The 18,964-nt window shown below is 36.0% G+C and overlaps 1 protein-coding gene across 14 annotated transcripts in view; it reads left to right on the top strand.

Annotated features, from left to right (window-relative positions):
* cadpsb (Ca2+-dependent activator protein for secretion b) overlaps positions 1-18,964 on the top strand; it is a 92,128-nt gene that overhangs the window by 2,182 nt on the left and 70,982 nt on the right. For all 14 annotated transcript variants that reach the window (XM_032549653.1, XM_032549654.1, XM_032549656.1 and 11 more), the window contains exon 2: positions 17,236-17,349. In XM_032549653.1, coding sequence (XP_032405544.1) covers positions 17,236-17,349 — 114 coding nt within the window. The remainder of the gene's footprint in view (positions 1-17,235; positions 17,350-18,964) is intronic.

Here is an 18,964-nt window from a genome sequence, read left to right as displayed (position 1 = left end):
AAAAATGCAATACTTTCATGGTACTAACAATGAAATGTCTGTAAGCCTAATAAGTTTTAGCTTTGATATACCAAAGAGAAGGTTGATTACATTCTAAAACAGCATAACTGTGATTACTGCAGGCACAATAATATTGCCTTGAACAATATTTATGGTTAGTTTGAAATCTAACTAATCATAAAACTTCAACAAAAATATAGACATCTGCCTAATTTGGTTATCCAAGTCATATCCAGAACTATATTGTCAAATCAAATTAGTCCATCACAAACCAATTATACAGGCTGATTAAAATTTAAAACGATATGTATAAATTGTTGTGAACGGCTATCTTTTATGAAGAACCAGTTATAGACCAGTTATGCAGCTTGTAGAACTCAACTTTATTACTCTGCGTGACTGACAACAACTGGATGTACAGCGCATGGTCATCGGTTTGCCCCCAGGCTACGGAAGCCTCACTGTGACATATCACTACATAAATTGGTTTGCTTGATTTTTTATATAGGTTTTTTACATAGATTTATATATAGATTCCATATAGATACATTGTTGTGTATTTATTCTATCTATTTTTAATTGCTACATTTTATTGTTTCTGTTACTTTTGCTCTTTGTACGGTGTCCTTGAGTGCCAGAAAGGCGCCTTTGAAATAAAATGTATTATTATTATTATTATTATTATAAATTCAGTCTTATAAATCAATCCCGTCAAATACAGTTTTTAATGTAAATCAGTTGAAAGATATTCATCTAAGGTTCCTAGCTTTTCAACTGTAGTCATAAAGGAGCTTTAAGTTTTTAAGGGTTAGGGGTGGCACTCTTCCATCATGTCACAATTTGTGATTTTTGCGACAAGAATCATTTCCCCACTCGTCTTTTCTCTGAGTAATGGATTATTGTAGTGGTTTTTTTCTTTCAGCTAGCTTACTGGCAGTGAACAGGAGCAGGTGTGTGTGCTTGGGGTGGGGACAGTTGTACGTTTTGCTGCATACGCCATAGTCGGAGAAAACAATAGCTTTCTCTTCCATCTCAATAAAAATAATATAAACGTCGAAACAACTGAAGAATATGGTAACTTGCAATTTATAGCTTGCCGACTGTATTTTTAAACCAATGTTACCTGTATAAGGGTGATAGTTATGATATTCCACACTTCCACACCCTTAGTGTCTGTTTTAATGTGACAATAATAGGTCCAAGCAGTCAAATGTGTCTTGAAATTGAAGAGAAAGGGTAGTAGCTTTCTTTTAGCCAGCTGGCTGGCAGTTTGCAGCAAGATGCAAAAGGCAGCTGAAGCATCCGCAGCACCGTTTGATTCTGTTTGATTCTGAGTCTTTTTAATACCTTGATAAATTTGTTGTGATGAGAACAATAATAATGCAGTTCAGCTTTTTAAAAATCGAACATTCACCCTGTAGAATCATCATTACTGCTCTTCAGATGTTTCTATGCAACAAATCATCATATAAAATTCTCCCTGCATTGGATCCCCACTTTAATATGTGGCCTTTTTACCATTTTGGCTATTATAGATTAGTCACAGAAATATGATGAAACAATTTATGTAATGAAAAGACTTAAAGGGCCTCAGTGAAACATGTGGAGCAGCTCCACAATAATCCTTTATTAGAAGCTCTGGCACACAAACCGCACCATTGATGGGCTATCACACAGAAACAGGCCAGGCTGCAAACCATGCTAGCTCTGCTGATGCTGCTCCTTAAAATGTATTGCCATAACCTTGTGGAAGGATAAGCCATGGAGGGGGGTTTGGGGGGTAAGGAACTGTTGCCTCCTTTTTGAAGGGCAAAGGAAAATGTTTTTGTTATTTAACGTGAAGGAAGCAGTTCGCCAAACGATGGATAAGTGCTCATGCATAATTAACTGGTGGCACGCTTGTTTGAACACAAGGCTAACCATCTTTGGGCATATTTACACTAATGCCCTAGTCACAGTGAAAAAGAGTAAATTATTGAGATTCTTTGCTCGTGTATAGATTTGTGTTAGTGCAATCATTGTGATTGTGCAGGAGGCTACAGTTTATTCAATCACAATAACCTCCCTAAGTAGCTGAAGCAGAAGTAGAAAGAAATATAAAAACTCACAGGAGATGAATTTTAAAAAATCTGAATTATTTCTGAAGATTTATGCTGAGATCTTTTTTAAATTTGTTTTTTAAATGTTTGCACAGTCTCATTTGTCTCAATATGTTTTGTTTATTTTGTCTTTTGTTTTTTCCATTGTAAAAAGCTATTTTATAAATCTCTTGAGTGAAGACACCCAACCTTAAGTACTGAAGCAGTTAGGGATTTTCTCTTGAGTAATGTATTTAAAAATTAAATGTAGAGCTATCATAGCCTTATTTAACTTTTGCAAGTGAGCACTGTAAAAGAGAAACTTTATTAATTAATTAAATCTGATCCATAACACCAATGTGTTTTATAAATTACAATGTAGCAAATTTTCAGAATATAATTTGACCTACTTCTCTGCCAGCAGGTTGAATCAATGGCTTAATGTAATTAATACTGTTGGCAGAGAAATTAGTGAGTTCCATCTTTAAAGTGGCCTTTGTTTATTAATATGTTAAAGCCCGATAACAGCTTTGCAATGCACTCTGCTGTGACTCTGCTGCATTTGGAACAGACCTGTCCATATGGAAATTTTTCTCACCTCCAAATTGCCATTTGGTCTGTAAAAGTGGAAATCTGGAGTAAGAACAAAAAGTGCTATGAGTTGCTGCTTACAGATAAATTGTAAATTACAATGTGGACAAAAACAGATGAAGCTGTTCTTGTTACGTTAGCTGTTTAGAGAGAGATAGAGAAGGAAGGATGCTCTCATGGATAACTCAGTTACATTATCTGTAGTATCTAGTGAAGCAATGTACAGTAGCTCACTTTCTGATATTTGTCATTTTACAAGCACAAAATTTTGATTTTGAAAATTGATGTTCACAGATGTTCTCCATTTAATTTGATTGAGCTTAAGTTTTGTTTTTTTGTTTTTTAACAAAAACCAATGTAAACATAATGCTAAATTCAGCCCCATATGTTGACCTTTTACAGCCTTTATGCATATTACCTCTCTCTTTTCCACACATGAATTTATGAATTGGTTTTGAAAGAAATCAAAAGTAAATGGATCAAATGACATATAAGAGACAGAAACAGGCCGTTCTGCATTTGTTGACGCCAAGGGACAATGTGACACTGAAATTATTTATATTATTATATACTGTAGGATGTCTTAATGGTGTTGTACCTCAAAAAATGAATCAACCAAGCATGCTGTGCCAGCATTTGTAAAAGTCAGGTTTTCAGTTAACAATAAACATGTCAGTCAACGTCTGACAACCGGTGCAGAAAAATGTTCCCTACTGTTTCACAGGCGATTCTGTTCAAATTTTTTTGTTGCGGTTGTTTTCATGGCATGGCATAAATACTGAAAAGTGAAGGTGTTCCACAATGCTACAGATATGAAAGTGGATTCAAAAAGGGTGACAGCTGAAAAACAGCAGGTGAAGTACCCCCTCACCAGCAATCTGTGCAGTCTCCTGAAACATATCACGGCTTCACAAATTACACATCCTTCACTCTCTCAGAAGCAGCTAAAAAGGGAAAGCTGCAAGATTAAATTGTTAATGTTTTTCCTTTAAACATAAATGGATATTGGGTCCATTTGATTTATGTTAGACTAATTAAAATATTCTGTTGTAGCTTGATTCTCTCTGGCCAATGTAGTGATCACAGAAATAGCTACTGACAAGCAAAAATTACAGCGAGCCTTTGTGTTAATGTGCAGGAATGTATTGGATGCACTGTGAAAGGATTTTATCTACTGATGAAAGCAATAATAATGAGTTATTTGTATTGTATGTGTTAATTAGAATGTGTTAATATAGTCTAAAGCACGTGTCCTCGCAGAGCACTTTTATAATTAACTTCACTTCACATTGGTAGTCTAATTTTAGTAGCAAGTGCAAAAACACCTTCATGTTATGTTGCATCAGGATTTTGAAAAACCTGAATTCAGTTCCCTGCAAAAAAATAAAAAATAAAAATACTTCCTTCAGAGTCATCTCTGCTGGTGAGTTGTTTAGAAATTATTTAAAATCCTGCACAGATATTCAGAAAAAACAAATTTACTCAAGTATGAGAAATAAAATGAAAGACCGAAACACAATTGCACACCAGTGTGTTTCTGCAGATCACCACTCCTTGAAAGGGAAGCAGATTTATCTTCTTGAGAACAGTTGTTGTTTTCTTCACACTGCCTTCAGTGGCTGAGACAGATAGATCTACTGTGTCTTATGATTTTATGTTATACTACCTCATAAGAAACAGTATGATATCTGCTGCCCATGCCACACATTACAGCAGTACTAAAGAGAAGCAAAATGAGGGCTGGTTCCTTGAAAGTAGATGTTAAATTTTTAAAACAGCACGAACCCTTCTAAAATTGCATCCATCGATTTTACACTGACTACTCTGCACACACATCCACTTCACAAGTGTGAAGTGGATGATAGTTATGAACATGTACTATGAACAATTTCTATCCCAAACCATAAAAATTTGAACACATACTAGGGATATATACTTCTGTAATGAAAGACATTCAGTCTGAGAAATGAATAACAAATATTAGAAAGCTTCATTATCTCAGAGACATCAGCCTACATATGAGATTTTGGATTTATGCGACATGCTTTGGCTGCACTGTGGTGCATTTGGTAGTACTGTTACCTTGGAGCAACAAAGTCCTGGGTTCAAATCCTGGCAGGTACCTGTGTAGATCATACTTTATACAACACGATTTTTGACCATTCAGTCTTGCATAACCTCTCTAGACTAGACCATCTAGTCCTGAATTTCCTTTTACGCTTCCTTCTCCTCACCTCAGCCTACATTTTTTCAAAAGAATTTGGGTCTAGAAATTTAGTTGAAAAGACAATAGTTTTGCTTTTGGTGAACCAATTTTGCATTATTCAACCACATGCCTTTGATCATCGTGTCCAATGACCAAATGACAACCGATTTTTAGTTTTCTGGCACAAAAGATTCATGATGTCATTGACTCAAACAAGCTTCCAAGAGTCTTTGGAGGAGGAACTGGCCCACAGTATTGCAGACCCTCCACCTTACTTGGTTGTTGGCACAGTTTATCGTTTCACGACTCCATTGTTGGTTTCTGAGAAGCTTAATCTTGTTCTTGTTTGGCAAAAGCACACATATCCAGCTAAATTAAGTGTTACTGAATAGCTGGAATGCACAGATTTGAATTTAACCAAATTCAAGTCTACCTGTAGAGGATATAACCTTCCTCTCGCCCGTTGACCATTGGAGATAGCCACCAACCTCCTTGGCGACCCTTCAAATTAAAATGTTAGATAATGGATAGCCAAATTAAAGTCCTAAGAGATATTTTGAGGCATCTAAAGATTGTTATGTGGACATGGTAACCACAAGATGTCTCTCTGTGCTATGGTTCACTGACAGTGAGCTGTGGAGATTTTATTACCTCTTTTAGTGTCCTGCTCGCATTGTATGTTGGAAAGATAAAGGAGCAGCTCAAATAATTGGGCCTCCTTTTTATGTTTTTTATCTCATATTATAGCCTAGGGCAGTGGTCCCCAACCCTGGTGCTCAGGACCAATCGTCCCGCGTCCACTCCAGCACAACTGATTCAAACTATTGCATGACTTCTGTAATAGTCATATAATAATAAACTTTATTTGTAATGTCCTTTTTATATCAAATTGAAATCTCAAAGGGCATACATTCTTAGCATGTCTTCAGTTGCTGCAGAGGCTTGTTCACCCATTCATTTAATTCTGCTGTGCAGCAGCAGGTGAACTCCTAAAACATGCAGAGCAGTGGGCAATGAGGATCAGGGGTGGGGACCTCTGCTCTTGGAGAATAAAGAGCCATTGATTACTAATTAAGTCTGTAAAAACTCCTATCTCAAAAATGCTTAACAGGACGATCAGATTGGGATGGGCAACAAGTGTACAAGCAATGTGCCATACCTGTTACTATTTTCTCTAGTCCAAAGCATTTGATAAGACCAAGAGAAAGTATCCATCTATTTAACATACAGCTTCGCTTAGCAAGCAAAGGCCTCAAAGACCGAGGAGTTTCCTGATCGCCTTTCTTGTCCATTTTTAATTACATTGAGTACTTGAGGGCTCCTTTCCAAAGTGAGATTTACAGTGAGAAAGGAAAATACTCCTCTTTACACAACACAGAGGAGACTTGATTGCTGATTCAACAGATGCTGATAGTGAGTAGATGAAAAATGGATAGCTCTGCTGGTGAATGGCGAATGGCATGTATTGAAGAGATGGGGCCTTATATTAGTCAAGTAAATAGAATAACTGAAAGAGCAAAAGATTAATAATTTAGCATTTATTAAATGCAGGAAAAGTTAATTCTGCAATACATAGATTCTGCCTGTTAGTTGGGGACTTTCTGACAAAAACATTTAGCTTCACATCAAAGTTTACATAACAGGAAATTTCATAGTTATGTGAATCCTACGTAGAATGATTTGGTAGTCATTGGGCAAACTTCTTGCATTTCTATTATTAGTCTTTTTTTTTTTTTAAATCAACTCTCTTGATCAACTCTCCTCACATCTGTCTACTTAAATGACAATCTTTTTCCAATAAAAGTATCCTAAAGTAACTTTGTCTTTCACTAAACTGTTTGAATTTGGATATATGAAGAAGATATTCTCTTCATGAAACATTACACTGTTGGAGATACAAAGTTTGTCTGAGAGTGATGATATTCATGTTTTAGACACTACTTTTTATATGAATGGGGTCAAGACAACGGTGGATTAGTTGTGCATACTTGAAACTAATAATTAGACCTACCATACCCTTATCCTTTATGGTCCACATTATGTGATTGGTGGCTATATTCAGTGGTACCTGGGTAAAAGGCAAGTTAAGCCCTGGGCAGTCATGGGGAAAATCAGAGACATACAGGACAAACAAAAATGCACACACACTCATATTCATACTTAAGAGCAAATTTAGAGAGACGAGTAAAGTTAACCTTCATGTTTTTGGACTATGGGAGGAAGCCAGAGTACCTTTGGAGAACCCACATATGCACATGCAGAACATTCAAAACTCAACTGCAAAAAAGCAAACCCATATTTCAAATAAAAGCTAATTAGAATTAAATTAGCATCATGTTAAATTTTTCTCTAGTGGCTACATTATGTTATCTTTTCATATGGGCAGTGTGGTATTTTGGTTCACATAATGTAATACACAGGTTTCTCATTTTCATTATTTTTGATTAATACAGCACTTACACATGTACTTTGTGTGTATTGTTGCACAAGATCCTACTTTGCAAGAACCTACTCACAAAATGTGATACAGGTTAGCACTGAATTAGTTAATGTTCACAGTTCACTTTATTTACAGCTTCAAAAGGATCCAGTTTGTACTCATTTAATTTGTATTTAAATTATACTTTGTCAAATTTGTAATAGTTGTTTGACTTCATATATGTTACTCATATTTTTCTGGGCACATGTACTCTATTTTTTCAAGAATTCATTATTAATCATTCACATTTTTTTTTTAGAAAGGACAAACCATCTGATATTGTGTGCATGTGTTTGTGGAGGTGTGTGGGCGTGTGGGGGTGTGTGGGGGTGTGTGTGTGTGTGTGTAAAAGTGACTTATTAAGACAACATTTTAAATATTTTGGGGGTGATGCCCTTTCCTAAAAAAATCCAGCTCCTTTCAGCACATCAGCTGACTACATTTGCACAAATTTAAACTAATACATAAGGTGTCCCAATACTTTAGCTGTATTTAAATGTACAAAGGTCCAAGACATAAATTAGAAATGAAGAACTCAAGATTTTTCTTCATACTTCCCCCTTCTTTTCTCAGAATGCTGAGATCTGGATGGACCACAGTCGATTAGGATGCTTGCCGAACCTGCCATGCAGGAACAGCTTGGTACAAGTCATTGAAATTGATTTTTCAATGTCCATCATCAAACTTAATGTTAGACTGAAAAATATGCAATGCCACAAAGTTAGTGGTCCACAGAGATGCTTGTGTGCCAGACTAAACCCTTGGCATGCACACAGAGGACAACCAGAACCTGTTTTTAAGAGGAAATTTTAAACAATTTTCTACTCTGGGAAGAGTTTCAGTTTATGCAAAAGTGACTCATTTTACAACACGTGTTGGCTATCCAAAGGAAGGTCATTTAACTTCAAAACAGTGAGCTTACACTTGCCAGATAAAAAAAAAAAGTGGAAAGCACTTGTGCTCAACACGTTCAACAAATTGTTTCTTAATGGATACGTTTGGGTACAACTCGTGAATCTGTTGGGAATTTATGTCTCTTTCAAGTTGATTTCATCTCACTGCCTTTTAGGGGAAATTAAAGGCTCAAGAATTATTTTTGCGATCATGGGCAGTGTTATGGAACACTGATTCAAAAGAAAAGCTGCCTAAAGCATGGAAAGTAGAGGACAAAGAGGAAAGAGATTGTGAGGGAGATTTGTTGTGGCGATTTTCCACATTAAAGACAGAGGAGCCGGGACATGGCCATTACTGCAATCCTCTCTGCCTCTCACTCTGATGGCTCTCACTGAGGCATGAAGAACACAAAGAGCGGCTGCCGAGCTGGCACGAGGCTGAATGTCAGGTAGACGCTCAGCAAGAGTCATCTGTCCTGAGCTTCACATGTTCGTGTCACAACTCCTTTGAACAAAGTCACCAAGCAGCACTCTGCCTCTGACAGACTTTTAACATAACAGTGTTCCAGTTCAGAAGCACTTTGATTTTACTCAGGCTCACAGCTTTGATCTCTAGCATTGGGTGAGGAAATACTATTGACCAAACATGTGTCCAAGAACACATAGGAATAATGATGGGGAAAAAAGGAAGAGAGAAAGATCAGATCAAGAAGATTTCTCTTACAGAATAAAGCTGTAAATCTATTGCTTGAATTATTATTCAGATTGTGTTGTCATTTTACCCTAACATAGCTGGCAATTATGATTTTGGTAAGATTTAATGGTTTTTGTGAACCATTACTTTTGAAATGTCAGCATTACCTTTAATAGAGAGTTACATAACCCCCAAAATGAGACATGCACCAAAAAAAAAGGTTCATTGTCTTTTTTATCTTTATGGATTTTTACAATCCATAAAGAGTAGAAATGTCCTGCTAACTGTGTGATAGAGAAACTTCTGAATCACACAAAAACATAAAGTGAGCGACTTAATATTGTCCATATGTGGTTAGTGGGAAATAGCTCAAGCACTGATTATGATTTCATAAACATTTAAGAGGCTACACTTTTACAGTCCATATTTATGGACTGCTGAACAGGATTAAATGTCATGGTTTTGAAAACTACAGCCTTTTTTATCACAGGATAAAATTGTCTTAATGTTTTATATTCAGTATGTAGTTCTTGTTATCAATAAAAATAAATCTGTTTCCCAAAAAAGTCTATTGCTGTCAGAAAGAAAGCTTTTTTCAACAGATCTCTCACTTCTTAATACTCAGTCATGAACCTTTTTCACACAATCCAGCAACTACTAGAGATAATCATGCATAAAAACAGAGAGCACAAGAGGGGAAAGATGGAAAACCAATTGGATTTTAAAGAAAAGTGAAAAAAGGGAGGATGGAGTAATGTGGTAGCGATGGAAACAAGAACTCAGAGTCAGCTTTATGTTTTATTAAAAAATACAGTCATATCACTGGTATCATTCTTTTTGTTTCATGCAAAATTAAGCAAACTCTTCAAGGGGCTGTTAGGAAGATTCTTCTAGAAGAAGTAATGTTATTAAATCAAAAAGTTGACATAGCTCAGTAATTATATATATTCTGTTGCCTCCTAAGTATCCTAACAAAGATACGTTTAATTTATTTTTCCCATTAAGAAAATGTTCATTCACCTGTGACTTTTTTTCATCAAATGTATATAAAAGCAATTTTCCTATGTTATGCATTCAGAAAAATGACCAAATTCTTTCTTTCCAGCAGAACTGACTCAGTTGTAATGAAGGAGCCACAGGAAAAGAAAGAATAGTATGCTTGTTTCCTTGTTTTTATTCTTGATATTTGCACCAGGGGCAGTTTCCTGCAGTTTCTCTGTTGATGTTTCATCCTCGGTATACTCCTGAAATGTTCTGTCCTCTTTTTCTTTTTTATCAAAGGAGCAAAATGTTGAGACATTTTCTGATGTTTGCTTGAAGGCTTTGCTGCTTATGGGAATTTAGCTGGTAATGCTTGCACTTTTAAAAGTTGCTTACATATATCGGGAGTTGAACTTTTCAAATCTGCAGGCATTTCTGCAAAACCTCAAATCCACGTGAATTAAAGAGCAAAAGAAAAAAAAAAGGACTGGAGTAAAGTGTGGGTGCTGCATAGCTCAGTGGTGGATCAGGCACATCATATACAGAGGCTACAGTCCACAATGTAGTTGTCACTGGTTCGATTCCCAGTTATTACTGCACGTTTTTCCCTTCTTTCTGCCTGTATTCCTGTCCATCTACTGTTGAACAAAGGCCAACTAGTGCCACAAAAACCTTTTAAATAGCAACCTTTTTCAAATATACTTTTTCCTTCAACTTAATTTTTATTAAACTGCTTCAATATAGCATTCTCTGCACAGCCAGCTTCTCTAGCAGTGACTGCGTATTGCTTCAGTCACTTTCCATGGGATAACAGTCTTCTAAATCTTCTCTTTCTTTGTGTTATTTATAAAATGTTCATAACATAAAGTTTCTGTATTTAAAATATGCTTTTTTAATGTAATACTCGAATTTAAAACAAAAAATTGAACTTTGGGTTTTTATCAGCTGTAAGCAACATTCTTCAAAAGTAATATAGATGAATACATACTATGTATCGCTGTGTATATAAAATGAACAAGTTTTACTTTGATGAGCAAATTTATTTTACACATGCAATCACTCAGTGCATGGATGTGTGCTAGAAAATGTTCTGGCTACAACATTTCATTTGCATATGCCAGGTTTGGTACAGAAAGGACAGATTTTACTGTTTTGAACCAAATTTGTACAAAATTTCCTGCAGCTTTTCATTCTACAACTCTATGAACTTCTTTCTGTTTTGCACACTGTCACTGAGTGCTGATAGAGAGGAAGCCGCTGAGCTCCTGGCAGCAAGTCGGTGGTGTGATTATGGATGACTGTTATAAGACGGCGCTTTGCTTGATATGAACACAGTGTTCTCCAGGATGTAACAGCGGTGCCACAGTGACAACGATGACAGTAGTGTGAAGGTTGGTTGTAAAGCGCCAGCGTCTCTCTGTTTTATCCATGCTTGCAGTGTATCAAGCTTTGCTCAAAACATACACTTGGCTGTTTATTAACAAAACGGACAGGTATTTGCTCTCATTGCGTTTGTGTGTTTTGTGAATGCTAGTTTGACTGGGGATAATAGCTTGTGCATCTGTATTTATACAATACTAGATTGCAGAAGCAGTCACTCCACAATCCTGGTGGGGTTTTTTTGTGTTTGTTTGAACAGACTGGCTGCTGGTGGACTTTTTGCAGCTGCCATGCAGCACTTGTTCTGGTACTCAGTGTGTAATCAGATGTGGGCCTCTGCTATTGTCTACAATAAAATGCTATTTGTTTGTGTTGTCGATCCAATGACACCATGTTTGCTGAACACCACCGGTGCAGACTGATTTACACACAATGGGAGCAGTTGGTTTGTAAGATACCCTTTCAATGATGTTAATACAGATAGTATGGTAAATGTTCTCCTAAATAAATTGTGGAGGTTGACCTCCAATTCTACCTTGAATATTTATATATATATATTTTTTACTATTAGTCAGTAAATGCTGTATTTGCCAGTCCAATCCCAAGCATCTAGACCATTAATTTTGGAAAACAACCTAATTTAACGTACCCTCTTAGCTTTATATAATTCCAGAAGAACCTCAAGTGTGAGTCAGCACAGCAGAGGCTTTACTGCACCAACATGCAGTTGCTACAGCTCCCTGTACGCTGCATTCAATTAGCTAATGACTCTACTCTTCACAGCACTGCAAGGGCAGCTGAAACGCTTTCTCACAGGTTCATTACATGTGGATTCAAAACCAAGAAAGAAAAGCAAAATTTGAAAGCCCTTTTGATCATTTTAATTTACAAATCAATCCAGAAATGTATAGTTGTGCACCACACTTTACATCTGTATTATAAGAATTGAGGTTTAAATTTCTCTAAACTAAAATTTTGTGAGCTTAAAACCTGATCTTCATTGATATTGCTGCAGTGCACTGTCAAACAATTTTCAGAGTTTTTCATAAATTTCACTACTCACAAAAAAAGCCATCTGATAAAGTGATAGAAGTGCATGCCACTTGAAGAATTTATTGGTCAAAATTAATCATATTCAGATTTACAAATATAGACCCCCTGCATGTTATTGTTTATGTAAGGAAATTGCGCGCATGTGGACGACGCTGGAGGGCAAAAAGACTATTTCCGTTCACTCAATCAAACTTGGACATGTAGATATTATTCATTTCGTGCTGTGCTCCACAGCGAAGGGGAAACCTGTTAAAAAATTATCTCATCACTGCTATGATGATTACTGCATTTTTCAAACTATAAGCCGCCACTTTTTTCACTTTGAACCATGTGGCTTATAGCCCGGTGCGGCTTTTCTGCGGATTTTTCTTCAACCGCCAGGGGGCTCTTTAGCAGGAAGTGAATCATTGGAAGTCAAAATTAGAAATCAAAGAAGAAAATGCTGCTAGCAGCAGTCCTGACGGAGAAACTTCTTAAAACTCATATGATGCAGCTTTTAAGATGAAGGCTACCGATCTGGCAGTACAGGAGGGAAATAGAGCTCAGCATGAACGAATCCATGGTTTGGCGTTGGAGATGCAGGGATGCATCCTTAATAATTCCAGCAGATTTATTAGGAAAACCGAGAGCAGTGGAGAGATCAGCGACTTATAGCCCGGTGCGGCTTATATATGTACCTTTCCAGTTTTGTTTTTTTTATTGTAAGTGCGGCTTATAGTATGGTGCACTCTATAGTCTGGAAAATACGGTACTTTTAGCTTAAAAAATGTGTCGTTTCACTGTGGTTTGAAGCTTGCATTTTAAGCATAAATGGATAGCAAACAAACTTCTATTACAGAAAATGCGAGAAATCATTGTGTCTAATATTTCCCAGTTAAATGTGGTATTATAATAAAGTTAAAAAAAAACCCATCGAGAACAATAGAAAATCAGTCAAAAGGTAAAAACCATATTGCATGTGGCGTTCATATTAGCTCAGGAACAGTCTGTATAGAGGCTTAAGGAGTTGGTTTCCCTTGGCAAGCAGCTTGCAGTGGTGTTTTCGCACACTAGCGATGGACTCTAGAGTGCAGCGTAGACATGTTCTCTGGAGTGATGAATCATGCCAGTGTTATGAAGGACTTATCAGGCAAAAACAGTAAAAGCAAGCTACCCCTCACCTTAGACTTAGGCATGTATTCCTGTGAGTCATGCAGGTGTTTATTTATATGAAAAAGAATTCTGCCAATGAGCAGCACATAATTATGAAGTGGCACTCAAATATTGTTAGAAATGTAAAAACACCTCGCTACCCTGCTTAGTGCTGTGGATGTGGAACATGATATAATGGAGAAGAGAACAGTTTAAACACAACTCGGGATGTAGAAAAAGGTAAGGGATGCTGAGCATACTATGCACCTTTTTTGTTTATCACACTGTACCATACAGGGCTTTGAGACAGTATCCACACCTCTTGAACATTTGCACATTATATGAGGTTACAACAAACTTCTGTTTGTTTTATTGGGTTGGCACTTCAATAGGCCAGTTAGGAAACCATGCATCCTTTTCCTTGCAATTGACAACTTGTGTGGAGGTATCACATAAAATCCCAATAAAATGCACTGAGATTTGCAGTTGCACAAGAACAGTTTAGAACGTCATGTGAGATATGACAATGCTGTCTACGCCAACAGAAAATAAGTTTTCTTTTTTTAATGTAACCAAATTTTATGATAAAGCTTGTTTATAATAAAAGGTCAACTAAAGGGCATCACAAAAATTTTAATCCAGCCAAAAACGACTGGAAAAATGGACATTTGAAAGCCAATAAAGCTAACAGTTGGAATTATAGAAATGAGAAAACCTACATTTCCAAGAAAAATAATAAAAACTATTTCAAATTTAAAAAAAAAGTGAAACAAAAAGCAGCATCTTAAAGTGCTGTTACACATATAATTGATACATCTGCATTATATCTGCATAAATAGAAAATATACATATGTTACTAGACAAAGAAAATTCAAATAGTAAATAATTCATTACCATGTTTTATTGCACAGCATTTTGGCTGTTTTTAAAGTTCTTTATAAATAGTGAAATTCCTCCACATATACAATAATTGGAATTAAATAATTTTTTTTAACCTGTATGGTAATAAACTGGTCAGAGGGGATTGTTTTTATAGTGTTTTTACACTATGACTGCACGCTGACTGATCTCCATTTTAATCCAAAGCCACAGAGGTCTCCTCATAGAAGTGCAACTAGAGGTCTCAGTCTTTCATAAGTTTCATAAGCTGGTGTTCTGCAACTTTTAGATGTTTAACGCACCTGAATCACAGGAATTATGTCCTTAACTTCCATTCAGGATATTAATTATTTAATTCAGGCTTGTTGAAGCAGAAACAGCCCCTTTATGGACCTCAGGACACCAGACCCATAAAGCCTGGAATTTAAGGCATCTGACTTCGCTAGAATGACATTTCTAACAAGTTAAGTCCTATATATAAATAGAATATTTAATGTGAAAACTACTACCTGCAAGGTGCAGACTGAAATCCATAGTTTAAACTATCTTTTCATAGTTTAAATTGAAAAGAAATTACACTACATATGCATTGCTTCTCCATTGATATGTGAAGGGTGATTAATGTCTACTTCATTGCAGGCAAATGAATCACTTCGTAACACTGCAATCTTGATAAGAGCTTCAGAGAGTCGATCAATATGAGCAAAGCAGGAAAGTGTGTCCTCAGAGTCTGACTTCGCAGATGAAAATGAAGGCATTTTTCCTCATCTATCACCTTGGTTACTAATCACCACAGTTCTCTAATTAGCAGTGAAATGAAAAGCACTGAAGCTGAAAGTCATAAATACTTAATGCATTTGAAGTGTGCTTTGTTGAGGAAGTGCACAGTATCCACCTGGCTCATTGCAATGTGCTGCTTGAACTCTCATTCACACAGTCACACATTTAACAGCTTGCTGTGTTGTCACATAAAGTCAGTTAGGTCAAGTGAAACTGTCAGCAGAATCCGAATTATTAATAGTTTTGACCTTTCATAGTAAAACTCGCTGATGAAACACAAATATATCCTGTCAGTGATGGAACTCAAAGTTCCATCTATTTCATGATTTGACTCACGGTTTTGTAGTTATTTGTCACCTTCATGTGAACAAGGTTAATATAGAGGTTATAGAAGTCCGCTAGCTGTAGAGCTAAAGTTGGAGCTGGACAGTTTTATTGTCTATTAAAATGATGTGGGATTTTTCAAATTTTTCTGCATAGACTAATCATCTACCTTACTCAAAAACGGGAACCCTTTTGGTCACATTACTCTGACAGCCAGCAAGCAGGCTTACACTTGACTTGTCCCACCCTCATTCTTTCCTCTTATTTCTTTCAGGTCTTTCACACCTGATGGTTACTCTGGGTTTCATAATTTCATTTCCAACCAGATGCTTTATGTAGCCCTCCCTATTTGTTAGTTTTGTGTCCAGTCTCCCTTGCTAAATCTATATATAGTAACAATCTATAAAATCCTCAAGTGAGGTTTGAGGGCCACTTCAAAACATAATAGTAATTTGTCACACTGCTCCTGTGAACTACTTAGCTGAAAGGGTTGCAAATGTTTGTAAAATTGGATGAAAAGCTACTACATCTAGGAAAACACCCCTCAGAAATATGCTTTTCTAGTCATTAATTATTTATGAGCATAGCTTTACCTTTATGTGTACATTTGCATAGTACCCACTGACTAGACCCAAAACAACTTGGTCCTTTTTGTAACTGCAACTGTTATTGAATTATGAACATACTAGCAGGCTGGCTGCAAAAACTGAAGGCTTTGAGCTGGCCTAATTAAAATTATAAATTAACTCTGTTTAAGATGTTATGATGTGACCATAAAAGTCTGTTCTTTCTGGAAACTCTCCAAACCTCTAATGTGGCTGAACTAAAACAATTCTTCAAAAAAGAGTGGCCAATGGTCCTCCTCCTACCAGTTTTTGCAAACCACCAAGTACACACAACCAGTTATTTTTCATTTTTCACACAGGGCCAGGTTGGGCCAGAAACTCGTTTATATTAAATTATGATTTAAAAACTGAAAATTTGAACATTAAATCTTTACAAAAAGTATATCATTTAAGTTTTACTAACTAGTAGATCGAATAAACCGCAAACGTGGATTAAATAAAAAAAATGGCTCAGCAGGAATAGAATAAGTTCACAAAGTCAAAGTATTTGATGTGTTTGGTCTTCTCTCTCTCTTGTTGAGACTGCTGAGCATGACTTGACTTCCTGTGATTACAGTTCTCATGAGAAGAAAGTCAAAGTACAACTGAGGCCTGGAGGTTTTCAGTAGGGTGATGTTAGGGTGGCATGTCTTCTATTTGTGGCTTTTTTTCAGCTTCATTGGACCATGATATAAAATGCCCAAAAGAGTTGTTTTCAACTGAGCATCATATGTGTAGACTGTTGAGTTGCTTAGTTCAGGCTAGAGTTAAAGAGGTCACCCATATGGACGATTTCAGGCAACTTGATTGTATGACTGTCTATATTAAAAGACAATATGTAAATTCTGCCTTATAAATGACAAAGGATGAAAAATAATTTTTTTTATTACTAAAAATAATGAGTCTTGGGGTTGTAATCTCCTGAAATTAGCTTCCTAAACTTTGCACAATTTTATAGCTGAAGGCAATTCATTATTCAAATGCTGGATGATTATCATCTAAAATGAAATGTAAAAGGTTAATATATAGAAACCCATTTAGGGACAAAAAGTGAAACCACTTGCTGTTTTTTAAACACTTTTAAATATGACGTTGGATTTTTATTTTAAAGAGAATAAGTCTGACATATTTTTGTGTTCTGTTTTCTCCTTGCTTCCAAAGATCTCCAAGCAGCAGCTCCAGCAGACCAAGGACCGCTTCCAGGCCTTCCTTAATGGAGAGACGCAAATTGTAGCTGATGAAGCATTCATCAACGCCGTTCAGAGCTACTCTGAGGTAGTAAGACACGGTAGTCCACTTAAAACTACTCATTGAAGCACAGGAGCTTAATGCTTTAAAATGAGTTTTTGTGTTTTTACATTGTTGTTACACATCTCTTTTGATGTAACATTCTACACTTTTGCAATAAAACAAACCTAATTTTCTAATATTTTAAGCCATTGTTAATGTATTGTATATTTGATTTATTTTCTTAGTAAATGTTAAAGTATTGTTGAATGAAAAATGTCAGACAGAACTCCACATCCTTCAGCTGTTCCTTGTCAAAATGCCTGAATTGAGAGGGGTTGTGTGGTAAAATGGTGGCGGAAGCTTTTCACTGCACAGATTATGAGTCAGAGCGTGTGGTTGACACAGCCATTTTTTCCAGGCTCACAATTTGATCTGCAAAAGTCATTACTGCCATGCATGCAACACTGAAAAGAACGGCATTCAAAACCTTAACAGCTAATTACAAGATAGAAAAACAAGCCACTGTATTAAACTAAATGATGAGAGCTGGTCACTGTTATTGTTTCTGTTTTTAGAAGACAACTAAACAGGAGCCTGCCTGTAATATTTAAAGTTATTGTGAGACGAGATGCAGTAGGGAGCCAGAAAGGAGACATACAGTACATAATGCCTGCAGTTTAATATGATTTATGGCAAATTTTTAAATCACTATCAACCTGAAATTAAACTTAAAGGGAAATATATTTCTTTACATGGTTGAACATGGTTTCTTCTTGAGATCACTTTCTTGGAAAATATGATAAAAACAAAATTAAAATATAGCGATCAACATGAAGCTCTGAAATGTACTGAATCCTATCAGTTGCAAATACAACCCAGTGTTTGGGATAACAAAAGTCACACAGTTACATAACTGCTTGACTTCAGATCATAACACGACTGCATCAAAGGTTGAAAGTTAGAAAAAATCTAAAAGAAAGGACATTGCGTAATGTAACATAATGTATTTTTTTTATTACAGTGTAGTGGTTTCTTGGTTACTTTTACACAGTACAAGAACCCCATTACATCTAGAAATCACCACAAATCTACAGGTGTGGGCGTGGGAAAGTGGGTGCTGAAAAAGACTATAAGCAGTGCTAAATTGCATTTATATTCACAAGTAGGACTCTTCATGTGCAATAATTCTTGCCCGCAATACATGGAAAATCAGATTTCTAAATACACTGCATAAAAGATTCAAAGTAATGACATTATGGCATTAGTTAAGTGTAAATGTAGCCTGTTTTATGTCAGTTGGCATAACCAAAGTTACTTGTTTGTTAAATACCAGAATAATGGGAGAGATTAATTATTAGAGATTATTTTTTATGCTTTCTTTAAATGCAAAATTTTGCATACATTAAGATTACTTTAATTAAATTACTTGACAAATTATGATGGCATCATAGTGTCATAAGCACGATGATGCCAAAAACAATAAACCGTTATTGTTGAAAAAGTAACGTTTCTACTTTTGTGTTTGTGTGGGTTTTTTTATTTAAAAAAAGTACCTTAATAACAAAGAAAACCAAAACGGCTGACTTAACATCTGTTTCACACAGCAAACCTTTGTTGTTTAGTGAAAAGATGCATAAAAAAAACAATGATAATGTACTCC

Source organism: Xiphophorus hellerii, chromosome 20 (assembly GCF_003331165.1).
Source record: "Xiphophorus hellerii strain 12219 chromosome 20, Xiphophorus_hellerii-4.1, whole genome shotgun sequence".
In the NCBI taxonomy this organism is placed as follows: Eukaryota; Metazoa; Chordata; class Actinopteri; order Cyprinodontiformes; family Poeciliidae; genus Xiphophorus; species Xiphophorus hellerii.
The sequence above is the reverse complement of the archived record's forward strand: the minus strand, read 5'-3'. Positions and strand labels throughout refer to the sequence as shown.